The 21873-nt window shown below is 34.5% G+C and overlaps 1 protein-coding gene across 1 annotated transcript in view; it reads right to left on the bottom strand.

Moving 5' to 3' along the window:
• Window positions 1-21873, bottom strand: part of CDH12 (cadherin 12) — a 231730-nt gene that overhangs the window by 67363 nt on the left and 142494 nt on the right. Inside the window, exon 5 of the mRNA XM_090278898.1 lies at window positions 15522-15689. Within this exon, the coding sequence (XP_090135024.1) occupies window positions 15522-15689 (168 nt within the window). The remainder of the gene's footprint in view (window positions 1-15521; window positions 15690-21873) is intronic.

Below are 21873 nucleotides of genomic sequence, written 5' to 3'. Positions count from 1 at the left end.
TCACCTTAAAGGAACCTGTCTGTTGTCTTTTTGCATCTATAACCACATACCTTTAGAATGTCAAATTTTCTTTTTCTGAACCTCTCAAAGCATAGGCATCGCACCAGGGGAAGACCACACATCCTCTCATTATAGTACCATGCTAATTGTTGATTATTAATTATCCTGTACCCACCTATGTAAAAGTAAGTGTCTGTCATTTTATCTTTTATCCGTTCTTAGAGGTTTCACCACTTTGCTTTCTCCTGCCTCCCTAATCTATTACCAATTAATTTCTTGTAACCCCCTTTCAACTCCTCCTTTGATTGCAATGTATAAAATAAGACATTAAATTGCCATTCTCCGGAGCATTTTTCAATTCGTTGAGATTTTCCTTCCCAGCAGTTGTCATCAGTTTGGCTCAAATAAAGTCACAAAAATTCTCTACGGGTCTGGATGTTTCTTACATTGACACTAGAGTCCTAGAAGTACTGAAAGGTTTCATGAAAACTTATTGGAAATTGTTAAGAATGTTAAACATTTTTAAGAACTTGAAAACATATTTCAGGGCCACCTAAATAGAAAATTATTCGAAGTTCTACTTGTATTTAAACGTCAGAAAATAAATGCATATTACTACAACCTGTTGATTCAGTGATTGAATTCAGACATTAACTGGTTTAAATAGTGATTCTCTGTGTGTGTATGTATGTGTCTAAGATTTACCCACATGTTTGTATGTGTGTGTCTGAGATTTATCTTTGCTTAATTACTTTAACAAATATAACAGTACATGAAACGTTTTCACCTTATTTTAAAAAACACTAATAAGGAAATGAAAGCAAATAACATATTTGTATGAGTAAAAAGAAACTTTGCATAAAAGGTATAACCTGTTACCAGCTCTGTGTCCTTAGGAAAGCATATTTAACCTTTCTCTTCCTAATTATAAAATTAGGATAATAATAACAAAGAAGTATAGTTATATTATTATCCTTTTTATTGTTATACCTACTCACCTTATGAATTTGCTTAAAAAGTCACATACAAGAGTGATTGAAACTCAGTAATATATATTATTACTAGTTGTTTTTAAATAGCATTTTTGTAGATAACCTCTATATCTATATTATAATATTTTCCTATTGGGATGACAATAATCAAAAAGAAACTGCCTGTAGAAACTGGAGATGGAAGAAATGGAGGTGTTAACAAGTTCTGAAAAGTCATGCTAATTTTAACTGAAACATTTTCCCACATATTAAAAATTAAAGGATTCAAAAATAAAACTATTTTGGCAGTTAAAGAACATTTCATGCCCTCTATTTACTTAAAAACCCGATGCTTTGTGTCTTTTCAATAAGTCCAGATTAAAATAATAGCAAAGTAGTCCACAAGGAAGAACTACTTTTAAAAAGTTGGGTTCAAGCTGTATTTTAGGCAAGCATAGTAAACATACAGTGAATGAAATTTCTCAGCAGTGAAAGAGAATTCCACTCCTGGTCAGTCACAGAATGAACCTAAGATGAACAAATTTTAGGAAGTGTCAAGTGTTTGCATCAAGAGTTTTACTGTTACGGCTAAATCACTTCATCTTTATAAAGATTAAAATTGTACAATCTCAATTTTTAATTAACCATATATATGAATATGAATTGTTATGCACAAGATATCCAGCATATTAATAGATTAAGTTCTATAAATTCTATTTAATGATGGCAATATTTCTTTTCTAAGAGCAATGAGAAATTATATCCTCTAAACCTTTTTAGCTTTGAGCTGCCAAACACCACACAAAAATTATGGTTAGTTATTGCTTTGTCCTTTTTAAATTCTTTGGATAGTAGATTAATTGTTAAATCTTCCAGTAATTTATATTATTAATATTTGATTCAACTACAATTTTAAATGGCTTCCTCAATGGAATGATAAAGAAGAAAAAATAAACTAAAACGAGATTTTGATTATCATGACCACATTTTTAGTCTAGTGAGGGATTGTTGTGATGTGATTTATAAGAAATACATCTATTAGGTCTTCATCAGTCCCTGTCTCTTGCACAGAGTTCCTAAAATACTGTGAGAGCTATAAAGGTTTCTTTTATTATGTTAATAAGGTAACTTTTGTGTCCTACATAAGGATGGAGGCTGGTTGCAAGGAGACCCAGATTTTTGACTAAAAGGAAGGGGTTCAGGGAGCTTCGTGGTTGGTGAGCACAGAAGGTGTCGGGGAGTGGTGACCTATGCCTTGCCTTAGAGTTATGTCCGTTTTTCAATAAACTGGTGATCTAGTGAATAAAATGTTTCTGAGTTCTTTAAGCCACTTGGCAACTTAATGGAACCAAAGGAAAGGGTTGTAGGACCCTCTAATTTACAGCCAGTGTCTCAGGGGCAAAGATGGCCGGGGCTTGTGACTAGTGTCTAAAGTGGAAGAACAGTATCTTGTAGGACTGGCCCCTCATCCTGTGGAATCTGATGCTATCTCCAGGTAGGAATTGTCAGAGTTGAGATAAATTTTAAGACTCTCAGTTGGTGTCCAGAGAATTGTTCAGCGGTGTGGGGAAATAACCCACCCTCCAATGCCACATTGGAATTGGATCCAGGAACACAAACTAAACAAGTAGACATTAATTAAATAATCACACAAAGTAAAATTGCAAAGTAACATCAGTGCTATAAGGGTAAGTTACACAGGTCTATTCACTTTTTAGGACATTTAAGCTGAGAATCTGAACTGAGTCAACTAGATGATACTGGGTCTGTAAGCTGAGCAAGTAGAAAACACTCCAAAGAGAAGCAACTGTATGAAAAAATCAATACGACCATAATCTCCTGCCTTTCCTTTTTTTTTTTTTTTTTGTTGAATTACTCTAACTACAACTTACCAACTTTAATATTTGATACCAATGTAACCTAAATATATTTATAATATAGAGTAAATATTAGTTTTATTATCAAACTTAAAATAGTTTAATATTAATTGATATCAGTGTCTCTCCACATCCAGCAATACATTAGCATTTTCTTGCCTTCTTTCCTTAACCCACCAAAATACATGTTTCATTATTTCAATATCATATTAACGTCTCGCTTATACTTCTGTTGTTGCCACGTGGCAAACTCAACCATTTTTTTTAATTTTTTAAATTTTTTTATTTTTTATTTTTTGGTTTTTCAATTACAGTTGTCCCATTTTCCCCCCATTTATCTCCCCCACCCAGCCCACCCCTTCTCCCGCAATCATATCCCATTGATAATGTTAATTATCCTCCTTCTAAAGAAGGAGGTGATGTTGAGAAAAACCAAAGACCAGCAGAGCAGTTAGATATCACTATAAATTGTGACCACTAACCTCACGTGCACCTTTAAGACTGGCTGCAAAACATGCAAACTTGTGAAGGGAACCATCTCCATGACTTTTAAAGTGATCAACTCCCCACTGACCTCTGCTTTACAATTTTTACTGTTAAATTTTTTCTTGTTTCATATTTCTCAGGAAAATATAAGGTAGACATAATCGTATACAAAGGAGATAGCTCAAGTTCTTGAACTTTCAAACCATTTCACATGTATTACTATTAGTTTAAAAAAGCATATACGCAAGATGTAATAAAAATGTGTTTTTCTTTTGTCTCCTATTGTTTTTTGGACTTTCTTCAGTGAGAGTGAACTTTGTCTTTTCTGTTCATTGTTAAACAGTCCAATATTCAATTTAATTCCCAAAATTGAGGTTTAGAAATCAGAAATTTTCAGTATATTATATTAATCAGTACTTCAATCTTCCTACAAAGTTAAGACTTCCCCTGTCTATCACCTGCCTCCAAGCCAAACTGGGCCAACATCAGATGGAACTTCTAATCAGGGAATAGATCACTGGGCAGGCTTTCTTCTGTCTCATCTACTTGCTAGGAGTGTTTTCACCCCACCAAAGGAGGGAGCAAAGCTAGCTTATTGGGTTTTTCTTGCTCGTGTGGATAGTTTTTGCCTCCCTGGGACCAACTCCGGTGGCACTTTTGGGGACTCTTGGCAGCTTCTCCTACTTCAGACCCATGCGAAGACATTGCGTCTATTTTGACGTACCCTTCTCCTTAGCTTCCCCATCTCCACAATCTCTTCCACACACAGAGTCTTGCTTTGAGGAAAATACCTTGGGCAGGACTTAAAATGACTCTGGGTTGGTTTTCCTTTTTACTTATACATTTCTAACTCCTTCTTCTTTTGTTGTCTATCATTACTTTTCCAAACAAAAACGTATTCCTCTGCCTTGCTTTTTCTCAAGACACTTTAACATTTTTAAGTATGAGGCAGATATCATTCCACGAATATTACCCGTGTTCAGGGAAAATGTATTGGACTTCATTATTGGTCCTCGTTGAAGAGAATGCTTCTTTCAACCAACCTGAGAGGAGAGAGGAAGGCTCCCCCAACCCTTACTTTCATTAGATGAGGATTCTGCATAGCCTCTTCAAAGAAATCTTCCACACAGATGTTTCCTTGCACTCTAAACTTCATAAAAAGTGTTTTATTTTTTTTATTTTTATTTTTTTTTATTTTTCTCTTAGGATTTTTATTGTGTTTGTACCCAATTTGTGCTTTGTTTTTTCACAGATTTATAGTAACTACCATGAAATTTGTCTTCCAGATGTTTTCCTTACTTTGAGTTTCCATTAAATTAATGGGAGAATTGATATATTTTATTTTATTTTTTTTTTCAGATTTAATGTGTTTTATTGATTAAAATATTACATTTGTGCCAATTTCCCTTCCCTCTGCTCCCCTCCACCCGGTGGACCCCCTCCCTCCAGTTGTCCCCCCCTTTTAGATTATGTCCATTAGTTGTGCATAGTTCCTCCCAACCTCTCTCCATCTATTCCATTCCCTCCTACCATGATCCCCAATTCCTATATCATCTCCCTCCCTCTCCCCACTCCCCCTCCCTGTTGACCTCCCCCCAATATGCTTCCCGTACCCACAGTTCCTTTTCCACTCTCGTTGCCTGTTTAGTTTGCCTTTGTTTCATCTCCCTAGCTTCTGTTTTTTAAACCAGTCCCTTTAACATCTCATATAACAGTGGTTTGGATCTAATGAACTCTTTCAGTTTTATTTTGTCCTGGAAACACTTTCTCTGTCCTTCTATTCTGAATGACAATTTCGCTGGATAGAGTATTCGTGGTTGTAGGTTTTGGATTTTCATTACTTTGAATATTTCTTGCCAGTCCCTTCGTGCCTGTAGGGTATCCCTTGAGAAGTCAGCTGATAGTCTAATTGGGACCCTTTTGTACATAATTCTTTTCTTCTCTCTTGCTGCTTTTAAGATTCTCTCTTTATCTTTAATTTTTGACATTTTGATTATAATGTGTCTTGGAGTGGTTCTCCCTGGGTCCAGTCTCTTGGGAACTCTCCTTGCTTCCTGGACCTGCAAGTCTATTCCCTTCCCCAAGTCTGGGAAGTTCTCCTTTATTATATTTTCGCTCAATTTTTCAAGTTCTAGTTCATCTTCCTCACTCTCTGGCAAACCAATGATTCTTATGTTGGGCCTTTTATAGCTGTCCCAGAGGTTTCTGATCCTTTCATTGTTGCTTCCCATTTCCTCTCGCTGCATTGGTTGACTGCTTGTTCCTTCTCCATATTCCAGTTTGTTGAAATGAACTCTGGATTTTTTTTCCTCACCATCTGTCTCGTATGCGGTTTTGTTCCTTTCGTTATGAATGTTTTTCGCTTCTTTCTTATCTTTTTCCTGCTCTTTTGTGGATTCTGTAAGCCACCTGATAACAATGGCCCAGAACTGAGCCTCTGACAGGTTTCTTATCTGTTCATCTGTCAGGTTCTCTATCTGTTGCCTGGTGAGCTGCGCCACCGGGATTTCTATAGTTGTCTGCCTCATTTTGACAGATGCGTTTTGTTTTCTTGGGCCGGCTGTCGGGGCAGTGCCTGCGTACGCGTCACAATTCAGCGACTGGCGCCTGTCTGCGACCTATTTCGCAGCCCTGTGGTGCTTTCTTTGGGGGCGGGGGTCCAAGATGGATTCACACAGTTATTCCGCTAGGAGATCGGGATCCGTCCTCCCGCCCCCCTGGGCCTCACTGTTCAAGGCGATGCGGCGGCCGCTCTCCCCAGTGCCGGGGTCACGCACCGCCAGGGGCTTGACCGCAGCCGGGATTCCTCTCCGCCACCCCCCCCCCCCCCGCTCCAGGTGCGACCGCAAACAGCGCTGCCCTCTTTAACTCTTACCTGCCCAAATGGCACCGCTGGTTTATAACTTCATATGTTGGGCTTCCGTGTAGTTTTATTTTCTGGAATTTCTAGTTATCCTTTGTTTTGAAGTAGTTGTATTCCTCTCTAGTTGTAGAGGGAGACCTAGCGTGTCCGTCTAAGCCTCCATCTTGGCCGGAAGTCCCATAAAAAGTGTTTTAAAAGGACATGCATATTATTGTTGTGATTGAGGCTTTCAAGGGTCTAAAATGCATCCTCACATTTTTATTGAAAATACTTTTTTAAATGAAAATGAAAATTTTTTTCTGGGACCGTACTTGGCTATGTGGTATCTAATTTATCTTAGCTTGCAGTGGAAACTTCAATGTTAATCTATTGTTAAATTTGTAAACTTTCTTCCTCCTGTTCTCCAGTTTCAATGGAGGTGAACTTTCTCTCTGTTTCATCTTATTAAACTCCAGCAATTTGTAAGTATTTTACTGCTCATTGAAGAGTCTCACTTCTCTGTATTTAATACTTTCTTCTCAATTAAGTTAGTCTGAAAAACTTTCAAAACTTCTCATATTGGATCACATTACAAAACTTGCCCTTGTCCCAAAATTAGTTAGCATCTTAATTTCCCTTTCTTTTTCCAACATAACTTCTCAATGATTATCAGTTACCCATTCCTACCTTATATTTTACCTTATAATCACTTTACAGGAAGCTTTAATTTGGAATTTGTACCCATCACTCTATTAAAAAGTTTTCCTGATATCTCCATAAAATATTTGTCCTTAAATCTAGTGGCAACTTTTTAAAATTCAATTTATCAAAAGCAGCATTGAACACTTATCTATGCCATCTTTCTCTGAAGCACATTTCTCCTTAAAATCTGTGACACAATTTTTCTGATTTTCTTCCAACTCACATCTTTCTTCTTCTTAGCTTCCATTGTTGGCGTTCTCAAAGAGCCTCTGGATAATTCTCAAATCGCCCTGCATATTGGCAAAATGTAGAAAGTTTAAAAAAATAAAAAGGCTGTCCAATGGGTTCTAATTTAATCGTTCTAAGCTTGGAAGTGAACAGAAGGATTGATTAAACTACCTCTTGTTTTGCTTCGCAATCATGATCAAGAACCATAATCTCAGGCTATCTTCATCCAAGCATTCTTTTTTCTCAGAATTTCATCAATACCTTGATTTCAATTTTCTACCTTTATGTTAAAAGTTCTTTATATTTTAATTCCAGCCTATAAACATATTTTAAGTTTCATACTTGACTAAGCATTATTTGCTTCACTTGGACATCCCCAAGGCATCTAGACATAGACATATTCAAAACCCAGCTCACAGACCTAGTGATGTTCCCAGAAGGGTTCTCCTAATACACATTGTCTCAGCAAGCAGTGCTACAGTCTTTCCAGTTCCAAAACTAGAATCCGTTTTCCATAGCAAATTAATTAACATTGTTGTTTTTTACCTCTTAACTCAAATCTATTCACACAGTGTCATTTTAACCATGTGTATGTACCACCATCACAGATTAATTAACTCATAGCTCTTGCCTGTATCACTGCAATTGTCTGCTCTCTGGCTTCCATATGTCTGCTCTTCCCACCCTCCACCCTCTTGCAGTCTCTTTTCTGTGCTGCAGGGCACGGGTAAAAGGGGTCATGCCTGTCACTCTCAGGTAGAAACTTCATTTCTTCATTCTTTCTGCCATGGAGAAGACTGTTGGAAGGAAATACTTAAACTTTTATAAAATCTATGAGTATGGACATAAAGGAAAGAAACATCTTTTCGAATAGTTACTATTCTTTAAGTAGAATGAACACAATAAATTACAATAACAATAGCAATCATTTGTATAATGCTTTGTTTTCCGGGGACTTGTCTAAGCATGCTGCCTTATTAACGTATCTTATCCTCCCACTAAGACTATGAGATAGGTACTATTATCATAATTTCCAATCAGGGATGTCCCAGGAAGTGTTTGACAATTAGGTCAGACAGGGAGGGAGAACAGTTGCAAGCCCTTCTTATTTTTAGTATTGATCAATTTCAGTGGTGTAGGTACTCCCACCATGGGTGAGTTCAAGCCAATGTGACATCACTGAACACAGAGTTGCGAGACGTACACAATTGGTCTAGAGGTTCTGGTGGAGCCAGTGCTGGCAGACAGCACTACTCCACCAGTATCCAAATGGAGAAACTGGGGAGAATGCACTGGTTAGTCACAACAAGCAGTGAGATGAACCAAACCCAGTGACACCTCTGAACTAACTGCAGTCTCTCATTTGCTCTGCCCATTTCACTTCATTTGGTTTTATTGCCTGAGTGTTATTCAAATGGAGACAGTAGTAGTTAACTTTATAGGTTTTCTAAATTGAAAATAATTCAAATTTTTCTTAAATTGGTTACACTGATAAATGCACATTTCAATTAAGGGCAGCTGAGTAAATTGGATAGGCTTGGTAAAAGTTTCTTTTTTCAGTGCTTATAGGACAAAACCAATGAAGATCAAGAGAAAAGAGAACTAAGGGATGCAAGAACTTTCTGAAAAAGGGATATGATTCTAAAGATAAAATGATGTTTGCTTCTGCATTCAAGAACAGAAAGAAATTTTATTACACTTGTCTCTGTCCTTCCAAATTTCGCTTCCTGATTATGTAACTCCTAGCTTTCCAGTACAGATTTGTATATTTAATACAAACACATAGTATTTATATTTCCTTGCAAAACTATTTGTTCTTTATAACATTTTTAACAATTGCATTGGAAGTCCCAACCAAATTGCAAATGAGTATGAAAGACAACTCACTGATATTACTTAATGATTGCCAGAATAAAAAGTGTTATTGATTCTTAAAAATACCTGTTTTTAATAAATGTAATTTATTTGCAAACCATTATCCCCATTTGATAATAGTAAAACAGCATGATGGAGGTCTTGGCAAGAGTTCACAACATTTCAAATGCATCAGTAGCTTTCCATTGTTCATCCATTTTATGACATAGATTTAATATTTTCTTAAAACCTCCATTAAATATGTAACACTTTCTTTTGTCTTTTCTAAGTAATTTCTGATCCATCTAACAAAATTCAGTAGATGGACGATTCTCATTGATGTTGCCCAATAATTTCACCAAAAGTATGCCACATGAAGATTCATTCCAAATTATAAGTAAATGTAGCACCTTATATACTAAGCTCCTGAAAAATGTTTGGAATTAAAATATAAGGGGCATATTTATTCTGCCAAACCTTTGATTTCTCACAGATATTTTCTGAAACATTATGAAGATAGTCTAGAAAAAAATAAATTTGCTAATAGTCATTTCCCACTTAATATTTTGGTTTCTTTTATCCAGAATCATTTTTAATAGCACCTAATTTATTAATCTACAAATTGTATTTCTGAATATGCATCACATATTCATGCATCATGTATTTACACAATAGTTTAAGATTTTTGTAATTGCATATATTTTATTACTTGAGTGCTTCCCATCTCTTCCTATTTTATTACTTGTGCCTAAACTTTTTCATTTATTTATTACTCCTTTTCTCCCTTTGCATAAATTCTATTCCCCATTCCTTCAAGAACAGCTTCAATCCATTCTGTTTGGCACTTCCATTTTTTTCTCAATTCTTTAAAATCCTCTTGGGTCTATCTGTAATTATTTGGGTGCTAATGATATAATAGATTTATATATCATTGTGTGCATGAGACTATCATTTATTTTACTTCAGGTAGTGTAATTGCCTATTACCAATCTCCCCATTATAAATAAAGTTGCTGGACGTAAGAGATTAACTTCTTAAACCCCATTATACAACACAAAATGTTGATGTAGACTTTTTTGCATTTACACTTCAATAAAGCTACCAATCAATGAAACATTTTTCATTGAAAAATATAATTTATTTTCTCTAGTTTTTCTTAATAAAATAGATTTCTTATGTACCAAAAGTTTTATTTTTATGGTTTTGGTATTGCTTTAGAAGTCCTATTTCTTTCCTTATATAAACACTAAGACCAGTGATAAGGCAAATATGAAATACAGAAATTTAAAATATAAAACAAATGGTGACTTTATCATTCTTTCATATTTATGATTAAATATTGCCACCACTGTCAGAAGTCTATGTACAGGGTCTGGCAAAAGTAGGTTTATAGTTATAAGCATGCAAAACTGAGTTTATTCTTGTTTTATTATTTATTAATTATTGTAATATTTTTCATACAAACAACTGTAAGCCTGAGTTTGCTCCATCTTACATTAAAGTTTTGATGTGGTTAGATTTAAAGTTTTCCTTGTATCTTTGTGCATTCTGTTTCCTAGATTTTCTTGTATCCAAAATGTAAAGAGAATTATGTGTTCTTTAATCTGCCTCATTTTATCCATGCCTCAGATCTCATTTATCCCTTCAATGTTTATGTCTGTTAGACATTTTATTGGACTCTCCCTTCTCTTTGAGGATCCTTCTATTTTCAACCATGTCCTGCTCATCTTCTCTCAAAATTCAGCATATCTAAGAGAAACAACCTCTCTACTTAAATTATTTTTTCACATGCTCTTTATCTTACATATCTCTGAATCTCATATATAGTCAAGTCCTTTCTGTTCTGGTACTGAAATATCTTTCAGTTCTGTCTTACGTATCTAGTCCCAACAGCTTCCCTGAGTTTGTGCCACATCTGTAATCTACTTTAGACTTTACCAAGTTATCAGAGTTACTTTTCTAACATTCTGATCTGAGATATTTCCTTCTATTGAAAAACATACAGAGATACATAAATATATATTTATACTTCAGGATTGTGGCAGTCTTTAACCAACACGCTCATTTTTCATTTTTAAAAATTCTTATTGTATATTTCTTCTCAAATACTATGTTCTTAATAATCCCAGTTAGATCTAATTACCATATTCTATTTATGCCAATAATTATGATCATATTCTTATTCTGGAATTTTATTGTGGTTGTAATATATTTATACATGTAGGTATTTATTATATAAAAGTTGCAGAAATTTTTAATTGACTATAAAGTGATTTTCATAGACTGAAAAGATAGTAAAATAAACAAGCTTTTTAGGAAAACTAAGGAAATTATGTTAACAATCAGAATATATATTTTAAATCTCAGTAAAATTGCTTTTATTACTATTATTATTATTACTATACATTACAATCTGCCTTAACCTGTAACAAGTGCGGCAGGGATTGTCACTCCCGAGTCGGACTGCACAGCCATTCTCGGCGGTGCAGATAGACTCTCAAGAAGCTACGCCATCGTCTCTCGAGACGGACGGCTGCCGATGACGATGACAAAGGCTTTTACTGTAAGATTATTTAGGATAAAGCCAGTAGATATCAGTCTAAATAAGCAGGGAATCACTTCAGGTTAGTCTACAGTCTTCCATATATATGCTCTGATAGAATAAGAAGACTAAAACTTCACATAGAAACAATTTATTCTTTACTTCAGTGGTAACAATTGTTGAATAACTAGCAAAAAAGAGATTAGTGTAATCCTGCACCTGTGTTCTATTCAGAATAAAGTAAAATTAAATCAACATTCTTATAGCTAGAAACAGTCAATATAAACATGTTAGTAGGCACTTATCTGAAACAGACTTGCTTAAAAATATTGTTTTATTTATGAATAGAAAATTCTTTTAGAACAAATGTAATGTCTTTTTTCATTAACCAAAAACACAATTTGCTTACTCTCTTTTTGTATTTAAAAAAAGGAAGCAAGCGCTTATTTACATTTTCTATAAATTATCTCTTTTCATCCAAAATTGTATATGAAGTGCTTCATTTTACTTAAGTTGTTTTTATATTCATTATAAAATTATTATACAGCAGAAAAGGACCAAGTGGGAAGAGTATGAATATTTTGCTTTATGTGAATTAACCACATCATTTAATTGATTTGATCTCTTAATGCATAATTTAGAACAGCTTGTTAGATAGATTTGTCATTTAATATTCAAGTAATGGGAACAATCAGCATGTTTCTGTAACTTGTTTTAACAGACAAAAACCTGCTATGGATATTCTTGATTAGAGTTGACGGTAGCTTTATAATTATATGAAAAAGATTTTGCAAAGAAAATATTTTATCATTATATGACTGTAGGGAGAGGTCTTTTAACATGCCACATATTAGTTATATTCATGAAAATGTACTACTCTCTTTTCTGGTGGACAGTTTTTGGGGCTATGAGCAGGATTTCTTGGGCTAAACACAGGCCTCAAAAACAAATTGCCTTCTGAGAAGGACAGTAATAAAATGTTAAGACTTCAGAAGTTTCTGCATAAGATTAAGTCAGTTCTTTCACTTACTTGCCGTGTAATCTTGGAAAAGTTACTCAAGTTTTTTAAATAATATAGCCTTGCTATTTTATTTCTAAAATAGAGCTAATATTATACTGTCATTATAAAGGTTAAATGAAAACATATATGCAAATTACTTTGCATAGTGCATAATACATAATAATGTGCTGGTAGATATCATTGTTACCATGATTATAGCAAATTTACAGGAAGTTCTGACAGCTCATGAACCAACTATTTTACAACAATAAAATAACAATTTATTTTGCAGGATACAAATGAATATGCTAGTTATTTTATGTCTAGCAGATTTATAGAAAAATGAATGTAATGGGTGTTTAACAATGTCACATATGTATATATATATATATATATATACACACACACAAATCCAAAAGTATGATTAGTACATTTCAAAAAAAGTATCTTGTATCTTTTAAGCAATGAAAAATGTAACTCATGAAGTTCCCCTGAAGGAAAATGTTTTTTTCAGTGTAATAGCTTAACAGGCATGAACAAATATCTGCTAGCTGTTATTTGTGTATGGGGTATGTGTTACCTTGACTCTTACATTCAAAAGACTGTTATTTCAGCTTGTAATTTTATGTTGTATATGCAGTCTAATTGTTCCACATGAAAAACATTCCTGCAAAAAAGAACACTGGCTTCTAAAGAGATGGTTTTCTGTTTATAAATGGATTCTGTCTTTTCCTCTGAAGGGTGTAATTCAAAATGACAGTACAGTAAAAAGAGCTTGACACAAAGGCATTTACTGTTTCAAGGGAATTAATTTTTTATTCATGCAAAATGTGAAAGCTCTCTTTTTTCTCATGATTCAAAAATATCTCTCACCTGTTATAGTTCAAACTATAGTTCAGATATGCATGTATCATAACACAAGCATAAAATAATTGATCACAGAGATCTACTTGTATATTTCTCAGCAGTCTCATTTCTCTGTTTATGGTGACAATTCAACATGCGTCATGTGGCTCCTTTGAAACTGTGTACTAAAAAAATTGGTTTTAGAGGGATAGTGAAAGTAAAGAACAACCTTTTGATGTTCATACCACTTTAAACTAGAAGGAGTTTGAACTTCAGATTTTCTCACATCTCTCTAGAAGTTTTTAATATTTCTAAGCCTGTTTTCTTAACGGTAAGATATGGGAAATCTGAATCTTAGAGTGTCGTAAAAGGAACTAAGATAACTGTAAGGCTTCTGGCACAGCATGTAAATGCTGTACAAGTCACAATGGCGTCATGCCCGTGATCTTTCCTGGTGGGTTGCATCCAGTTACCCTTATACCCACAGATGCAACTTAGAAACATGCCTACTGCTTTATCCAGATTCTCATTCACTAGGTTAGGTCTGGATGTGACCTTTCTGTTTCGTGAGACCTCAACACACTATCCTGGTTTCCTAAACATACCTTAGCTTCTCTCCTGTTAGATATTTTCATTTCCCTGTCCAAACTTTTACAAGCCCACCTTCATGCATACCAAGAGCTATATCCTTCCCTTGACTAAGCTTTATATCCCTCATCTGAAAAGTTTCACTATCATCCTTGTGAATAAGAATATTGACACTATCTAGGAAGATTTCTCCCACTTCTTATACTTTAAACAGAACATGTTTTATATGCACGAAACTCAAAAGAGGACCCAAGTTCACAATGTCATTTTTTTATTTAAAAGCAGAGTAATATCTCAAACCATCTTCCTCAATTAACCATTATAGCTTGTTGCACATATGTAGTCGGAAAAAAAAAAAAAAAAAAAACAGTAGTGTTTTCTGGATTGGGAACATAGCCTTCATTACTGTCATGCATTTCTCCATTTAAATATGTACTTATTTTTTTTTTCTATTTCCCTTAATAACAAAGTAAGGGAAAGTGTTTCTCCAAGATACCGTAACCATTTTCATATATATTCCATTTGCTAAAGTGTAATGATTTCTAATTGCTACTTGTAAAATTGGCAATTAAATTTTCTGATGACTCAGTAAATGTATTTCCATAAAAATAGATGATAAATCTAAGAAAAATAACAAAGTGGTAAAATATAGAAAACCATACAGCTAAAGGAGTAAAAGTTCTATTTAGTTACATAGTCTCAATGTTATATAACATTATAGGTGACCTCAAACTCTCCTTCTAGAATCATGAAAGGAAAATAATTTGGTGTTGTTTTCTTTTTAATTCTTCTTGCAAGTGAATACCTAGTAATTTATTCAAGTTCTTTATTTAAGCTGCAACAGAAACATGTAGTTTCTGTTTACTAAGTCCTAAAAACACTGAACTAATCCTTGAAATGCACCAGAAATTGAAAAGGTACTGACTGCTGCTAAATGTAATACTGCAAAAGAAAACTAGATAATAGACAGATGAGAAGTATTCATTTTCAGTAAGGAATGGAGGTACAGAGAAGATACAGGTATAAATCATTCTGTTATCATAGAAACTGTAGAAATATTTGCCTATTGTAAAACTGAAATAAAATAGAACTAAAATAATGCAAATGTCATCACTTTTATATAATCTGATACACAAAACTATATGAAAATGATTCAATACATATAATCAGTAAAGAGAAAATTGAGAATTCTTACAGTAATTAAATGATATAGCAAAGAATATGATGTGATATATGTCAAATATGTCCTAAATTACATTGCAATTTTCACATGTATTACTTTTCCAATTAATAATAAATTAGAGCAATGTCTCACAGTATTGTGACTATTTTACTTTAATAGAAATCTATAGCATAAGGCTTTTGTGTTCAATTTTTGACTCCATTTATAGTATTTCATATTAAAGTCACACTGTACATGAGTCTAATGGAAAACTACAATCTAGTCATCTATTTTTTATCCATATCTTCTATTTCTTAAATGACAAAGTATCTGGAAAACTATTAGAAATCTTTTTGCATTTAAGAAAATGTAAGAAAACTTTTAAAAGCTGCACTATTTTAGACTTAACAAGAAAGAACATACTTTTGGGGAATCGAGGAGGATTGTCATTGACATCAGTGAGGGTGATGTTGACTACTGTCGTTCCGGCTAACCCTCCCAGTTGTCCGCCCATATCCTTGGCTTGGATGAGGACTTGGTATTGTTCTTTGACTTCCCTGTCCATGTTTGGCAAAGCTGTTCTAATAACACCTTAAAGGAAAAAAAAGGAAAAAAAGTAAGTATCTCAAATGCTGTGTTTTCCAAAATGAAATAGCTTGTAACAAGAAAATGATTCTACCTAGATTCACTAACAAAGACACAACAAATATTAATGTGTCTTTTAAAAAGTCAAACATCCAAAATATGGTTATAACATAATTGAACATATTATGGTAACAGTAATATAATGAAATGTGCATCACTGTGGAATATGTTTAAAGAACAATGTATACGCTCTAAAAGATGGTCATCATTCATGAAGTAAACCAGGTCAGTTGTGATTTACACAGACTGATTCTATCTTTAAAAGAGAATAAAATGTTAAACAATGTGGGTAAAAATATTTATACTAAAAAATAAGTGATTACACTGAGTGAAAGATTTCTAAAGACCGTTTTTTTCTTCTTCATTCTTATTTCTTTAAGGTAAATAGATTACTGTTTTAAACACATTAGGTATCTCAGTCATACATTTTATTTTGTTTTTCAGGATTCCTCATAATTATTATAGCCACAGTTTTTTACTTAGATCTCATTAGACTTTGCCATGTAGGGCCCTTGTCTCTGTCATCACCAGCTCATCCCACCACCTCAGAAAGTGCCTGCCATTTAAAAGGAATTCAGTAAGACCAACTCTCTAATTGAAAGACTGGCTGAAAAAATGAATGAATCTATACATAGTTAAATTTAAAATCATGAATCGTATAGTATGTATATACAGGTTTCCATATCCTATTTATTTTCTGCTCTGTGCCCCAGTGAAAAATTAATTTATATTTATATTTATTCATAGTGAAATAACTAAAACCTTCAGGATTTGTTGCAAGTAAAATTACAAATAAATTTTATTCCATATCCTGATCTATAGCCAATGATTTCCGCATTAAGATTGCCAAAGATTTGTCTTAAAGCCATGTGCCTTTTATAGTGCTGTTACTCGAATAAAGTAGCACACAAAGTATAACATCCAAATTAGTAACTGATATCAATGCCTATCATGGTTTTTACCTTTCACCAGACATGTAGCTGCAATAATTCTCCTCGCTTTTGAACTATGCCTTTTAACCTTGTTGTCAAATTTGTCACCTCTAGAATGCAACAAGCATGCCCCCAGGAACAGCCAGTTGACTGGACTTTGCAAAATCCCTCTTCCCTACATAAATACTCCCCTTCTCTTTTGCTCCTTTCTTCCTTTAGCTGAGAGAAAGACCTGGGGATAGACAGGACTATGCTCCTTTGAGAGCATGAAGCAGTTACAGAAGATTAGACCTTCATATGTTTACTGTACAAGGCTCTACATCTTCAGGGGGGAATGTTACCATCAGTATTTAACTGATTATTGCTAAGAAAGGGGAGCAAATGGAACTAAATATTAAGCTAAATAAGATGGGATGCATGAGCCAGATGATTTAACCAGGAAACTACAGCTTCACACCCCAGGGGATCAGAGCATTGCTCTGCCAAGGTGATTAACACTCCTCCTTTCCTTCCTTCCTGTACTGGATTGTTAGGGGTCACAGGGGGAGGTACTGAACCAAAGATGCCTGTTAGTCCATGGACTTTGGATGAGCGTAGACACATCAAAAGCTTACAAAAACTTGAGAAGTTGATTGGACATTTTGAGAAAGCACTTGGTCGATCCCAAACCCAAGATCTTGGTTATAACCGCAGGGAAATAAAGAACTCTCTCTTTCATGCTCACTGACCTGCACTTGCCTCATTCACTCACATACCCTCTCTCCATGGCCATGTGGCCCCGGCAGCCACATGGCTTATGGCCATGGGGACTCTACACCCAGGCTCTAGCAGGGAGCCTGAATACCTCAGCATGGTAATGCACTGCAAGCTAGAAACACACACTAGTGTAGCCAGATGCTGGAATGGACTGGACTGGACTGGAATTTAATATGGAGCAGAAACTCTGGGTAATTGTCTTTATCCTTCCTCTACTGAAGACAAGATTGGACTTTTTCCATGGATGGAGATGGGATATTAGGAAGTCAGAAGAGGAACCTCCTAATTTTAAATCATTGATAAAATTCACCACAGAGCCCCATCTTCTTGTGTGGCTACTGGGAAATTTTTTTCCTCATGATACCACAAGAACCCCACTTCCACCAATAACACTCCCACTATCAGCTTACCAAATTCTGTTCTGTTGCTAATTCATATTTATCTAGAGTTTAAGATATTTTCTAATCCTTGGCAGGAAATGTTGCATAAATGACAAACTCCATATTTTGCCATTGTTGTTTTACTCATGTGTTGGCGCTGACACCCCTTTTATTTTAATGTGGTTTCCCTCTCTTGAGCTCAGAGTCCTAATGTTTCATTCTCAAGTCTCTTAATGAAAATCCTTCACTCTGCATCTTAGCGACGTGATCACACATGCCTTAAGCTGTGTGTCTCCTGTCTGACTTACAATGTTTATATTTTGTAGAAAAATGCCTGGGTTTAATTTATGTGCATTTGCACTGTCCTGTTGTTAACTAGCTCTATCATTTATTTCCAATATGAAAATGTATAGATGTGTTATACGTAAACTTTATACAGACGTCAATTAAGCTGCTACGAAAACAAGAGCACATAAGCATTTTGGGGTTTATTTAAGGCTATATATTTTCTGGTGACTTGTTACAACTCTCATCGCCTCAGACTCCGCTGCCCTCCTGCTCCATCCTGAGTCTGGTAGGAGACCTGTCCGCTTCCTCGGGCGCCCCTTCTGGTGCAATGCTGCTCAGTTGGAAGACGTGTTCGAATTTAGAGAGCAAATAAGGCCGTCTATTTAGTTTAAAAGAAACTCTCCACTGATGAGTATGATATGCTTTGGCTTCCCCACTACCATTGTTATTTAAAACCCCTGACTTTGAGAAATAAAATGTGGCATTCGTAGAATTTAAATTTTGAGAGTAAAATCTGAAGAATCAGACAAAGTTTCAATCTGAGTGAACATTGCAGTTTATTGAATAAACCTGAGGGAAAACAAATCTACTTTTCAATATATGTGTGTACGTGTTTTTTTTTTTTTTTTAACTTCCTAATATTTAAAATCAAAATCTCAAAAGTACATTCCATGACCTTGAGCGAGAAGGAACCTTGTCAAGGACTTGGCTTAAGTGCTAGTAGAACATAACAGGCAGAAGGAAACACTACATTCTGTTGTTTCATATCTTAGGTTCAAGTTCATTTGGCTGTTTCTATTGTTCAGTGATTATATGTAAAGACAGAGTAACAACCTTGCATGATAATAGCTTAAGCCAAAAAAGAAAAAAAGAAAAAAACACACTTTATGGAACAGTATAAGTACTTTATAGAACTGATACCACAAACTTTAATTAGATAAATTTCTGAAATAAATCCTATTCATTAGAAAAAAATAAGTAAATAATCAAATAAACATTGGGTCTTAGTATGATTTGAATATTTTAAACTTGATTAACTTTCTAACATATGTAATTACTATAATTAGAGTAAAAACAAGAATAAACAATAGATTTTATTTATGCCAAGATGAATTCATATATATGGCTGAGAGAATTATAAATCTAAAATAATAGATCAAAGGCCACTATTCTGCAGGGTATATAGCCTCCCTCTGCAATCACCCCTCTGTTGTATTCAAGGCCCTTAATCTTAGTGGATCACAGCTTATTCTATAAAAATGTGCTAAATATGCTGATAACAATTTGAGATAATAATGCAATACTATGTATGATAATTAAAATATTACATGTGATAATCCAGGATATGGGTTTACATAAGCTATTTCTTGAATCGAGGGTGAATTGTAGGACTGAAACATGGGACACTAGAATCAGTCAGCATTTGTACTAAAATATTTCACTCAAGCACTATTATTACTTTTGAGGGTATAATAGTAAAGACTTTTCTATTTGGCTCCTCCAGATCCACTTTATAGACTTTGTTAGATTTCTATATGCTTTCTGGCTTCTGGTTTTCTTACACTAATTGTCAGGAAGTTGGGTGATATAAGGAGAATGAAACTGGACTTTTCCTTTTTGAGATTCTGTCCTGTCTCCATGGTATCCCTACATTCTGCTCACACTTTAATAAAGAGCCTTTTTTTAAACAAATCTCAAATTGCCCAATCAGGTGCCATCTGTTTCCATATGGGATAATAATTAATATAACCTCTGTACAAGGCTTTTTTGTGGAATGTACATCTAATAGCTATGTGTTCATGCGAGTGGAAGGAGGTCTTAAAGAAGTACTTAATTAAACTAATTTCAGATGGCGATTAGTGCCATGAGAAAAAAGAAATTAAATGCAATCAATGGCAGTATCAGGAAACTTCTCTCAGAAAAAGCATTAGAGGTGCAGTCTCAGAGAAGTGGATGTATCAGACCTGGGAAGAACACAGGGAAGGATGTGCCAGGGAAGGAGAACAGAGGAGCATAGCCCTTCAGAGTATCGAGGAAGAGCCCAGATAGTTGCAGCCTTTTCTATGGGGATGGGCAGTATAGAGAACTACACTGGGGGAGAATCACATAGTGTTTTTCAAAGAAGACTAAACCCTCTGGGAAGCATCTTGCAAATCATCAAGTGGACTGTATTACACTAAAATTTTCTGAGCAGCGAAAAAATTACTTAACAACATTAAAAGGCAATCTATGGGATGGGAGAAAATATTTGCAAATCATATATCTGATAAGGGATTAATACCCAAAATATAAAAGACACATACAATTTGATAACAACAACAACAAGATCTGTTAAAAATGGGCAGAGGAACTGAATAAACTTTTTTTTTTTTACAAAGAAGTTATACAAATGGTTAACAGGTACACGAAAAGGTGCTCAATGTTAATAATCATCAGGGAAATGGAGACCAAAACCATAATAAGGTATCCAATCACAATTGTAAGAATGATTGTCATCATAAAGGCAAGAAATAGTAAGTGTTGGAAGGAAGTAGAGAAAAGGGAACCCTTGTGCACTATTGGTGGGGATATAAATTGGTGCAGATACAGCAATCCCGCTTCTGGATATATATCCAGAGGAAATAAAAACAAACACTCATGGAAATATTTGTACCTCCATGCTAACTGCAGCATTTTTTGCTATAACTAAAATATAGATACATTCTAAGTATCAATCAGCAGATGATTAAATAAAGAAGATTGGATACATACAATGGAGTACTATTTAGTTATAAGAAAAAAGAAAATCCCAGCACTTGTGGCAGGATGAAATTCTAGCTCATTGCTCATCATCTACTTTAGCATTTTCTTTCATCTATTTTATCAGTTTTTTTATTTGTGAAACTCATATCAGCCATTGATAGCTTTTTTCTTCTCCAGTAGCACAGAACACAGTTAGTTCTTGTATCCGACAGCTCTACAACTTCCCAAAGACATGTATCACATCCCCTGGAGAATTTTCTTTTCAAGATCAAGTATTCTTAGTCCTGTCTGCTGATATGTGCATTACATAATGTTAGAAAATAAGGCAAGTGAAGTTCACACAGAGTTCTCACAAAGTGTAACGTGGCAGTGTAGAATACAAGGAAACCATTGTCTGCAGTACATTTTAATCATGCAATTTTAGTACAGACATTCACGGTATCATAAAAGAGGTAACGTGTGTTGTTTGATCTTTATACTTGTCTATCTCCTTAACACATTTTCCTTTTTTATACTTATTAGCACCTATTGTTTTCTTTGGTCTTACTAAGTTTATATCAGTACTTGACTTAATGCAAAAATAAAAATTAAAGTAGCACAACTTTCTGTTGGCAAATACTCTTTTCTTGCCTTTGAAGGAAAAAGATAAGTTTTTTCTTACTAGCACCAACAGATGTATATGGATCCTGTAAGACTTAACTCTGAATTAATGTCAAAAACATTTTCAAACCATAACACATTGGCACTCATATAGTACTACAAAGTAGAGTACAAAATATAAAGTCTAATCAATGTTTTAATTTTAATATGACCCTTCGAAACCACAACACATTTTTAAAGTCCTGAATGAATCATTAGCATCAGGATATGGCAGGAGGCTTCAGGTAAGACACAGGCTTGAAGATTATGATCTCTGAATTAAAGATAATAGTCAAATTTAAATAGGAAAAAAAATTTAGGAAAGTGTTCATTTTCCTAGCAACCTTTGTCAGATTTACCTAAACAGAAATTCGAATAGGCTCTCACAGAATT

Source organism: Furipterus horrens, unplaced genomic scaffold (assembly GCF_987537825.1).
Source record: "Furipterus horrens unplaced genomic scaffold, mFurHor1.1.pri manual_scaffold_5, whole genome shotgun sequence".
Lineage (NCBI taxonomy): Eukaryota > Metazoa > Chordata > Mammalia > Chiroptera > Furipteridae > Furipterus > Furipterus horrens.
This window is presented reverse-complemented; position numbering and strand designations above follow the sequence as displayed.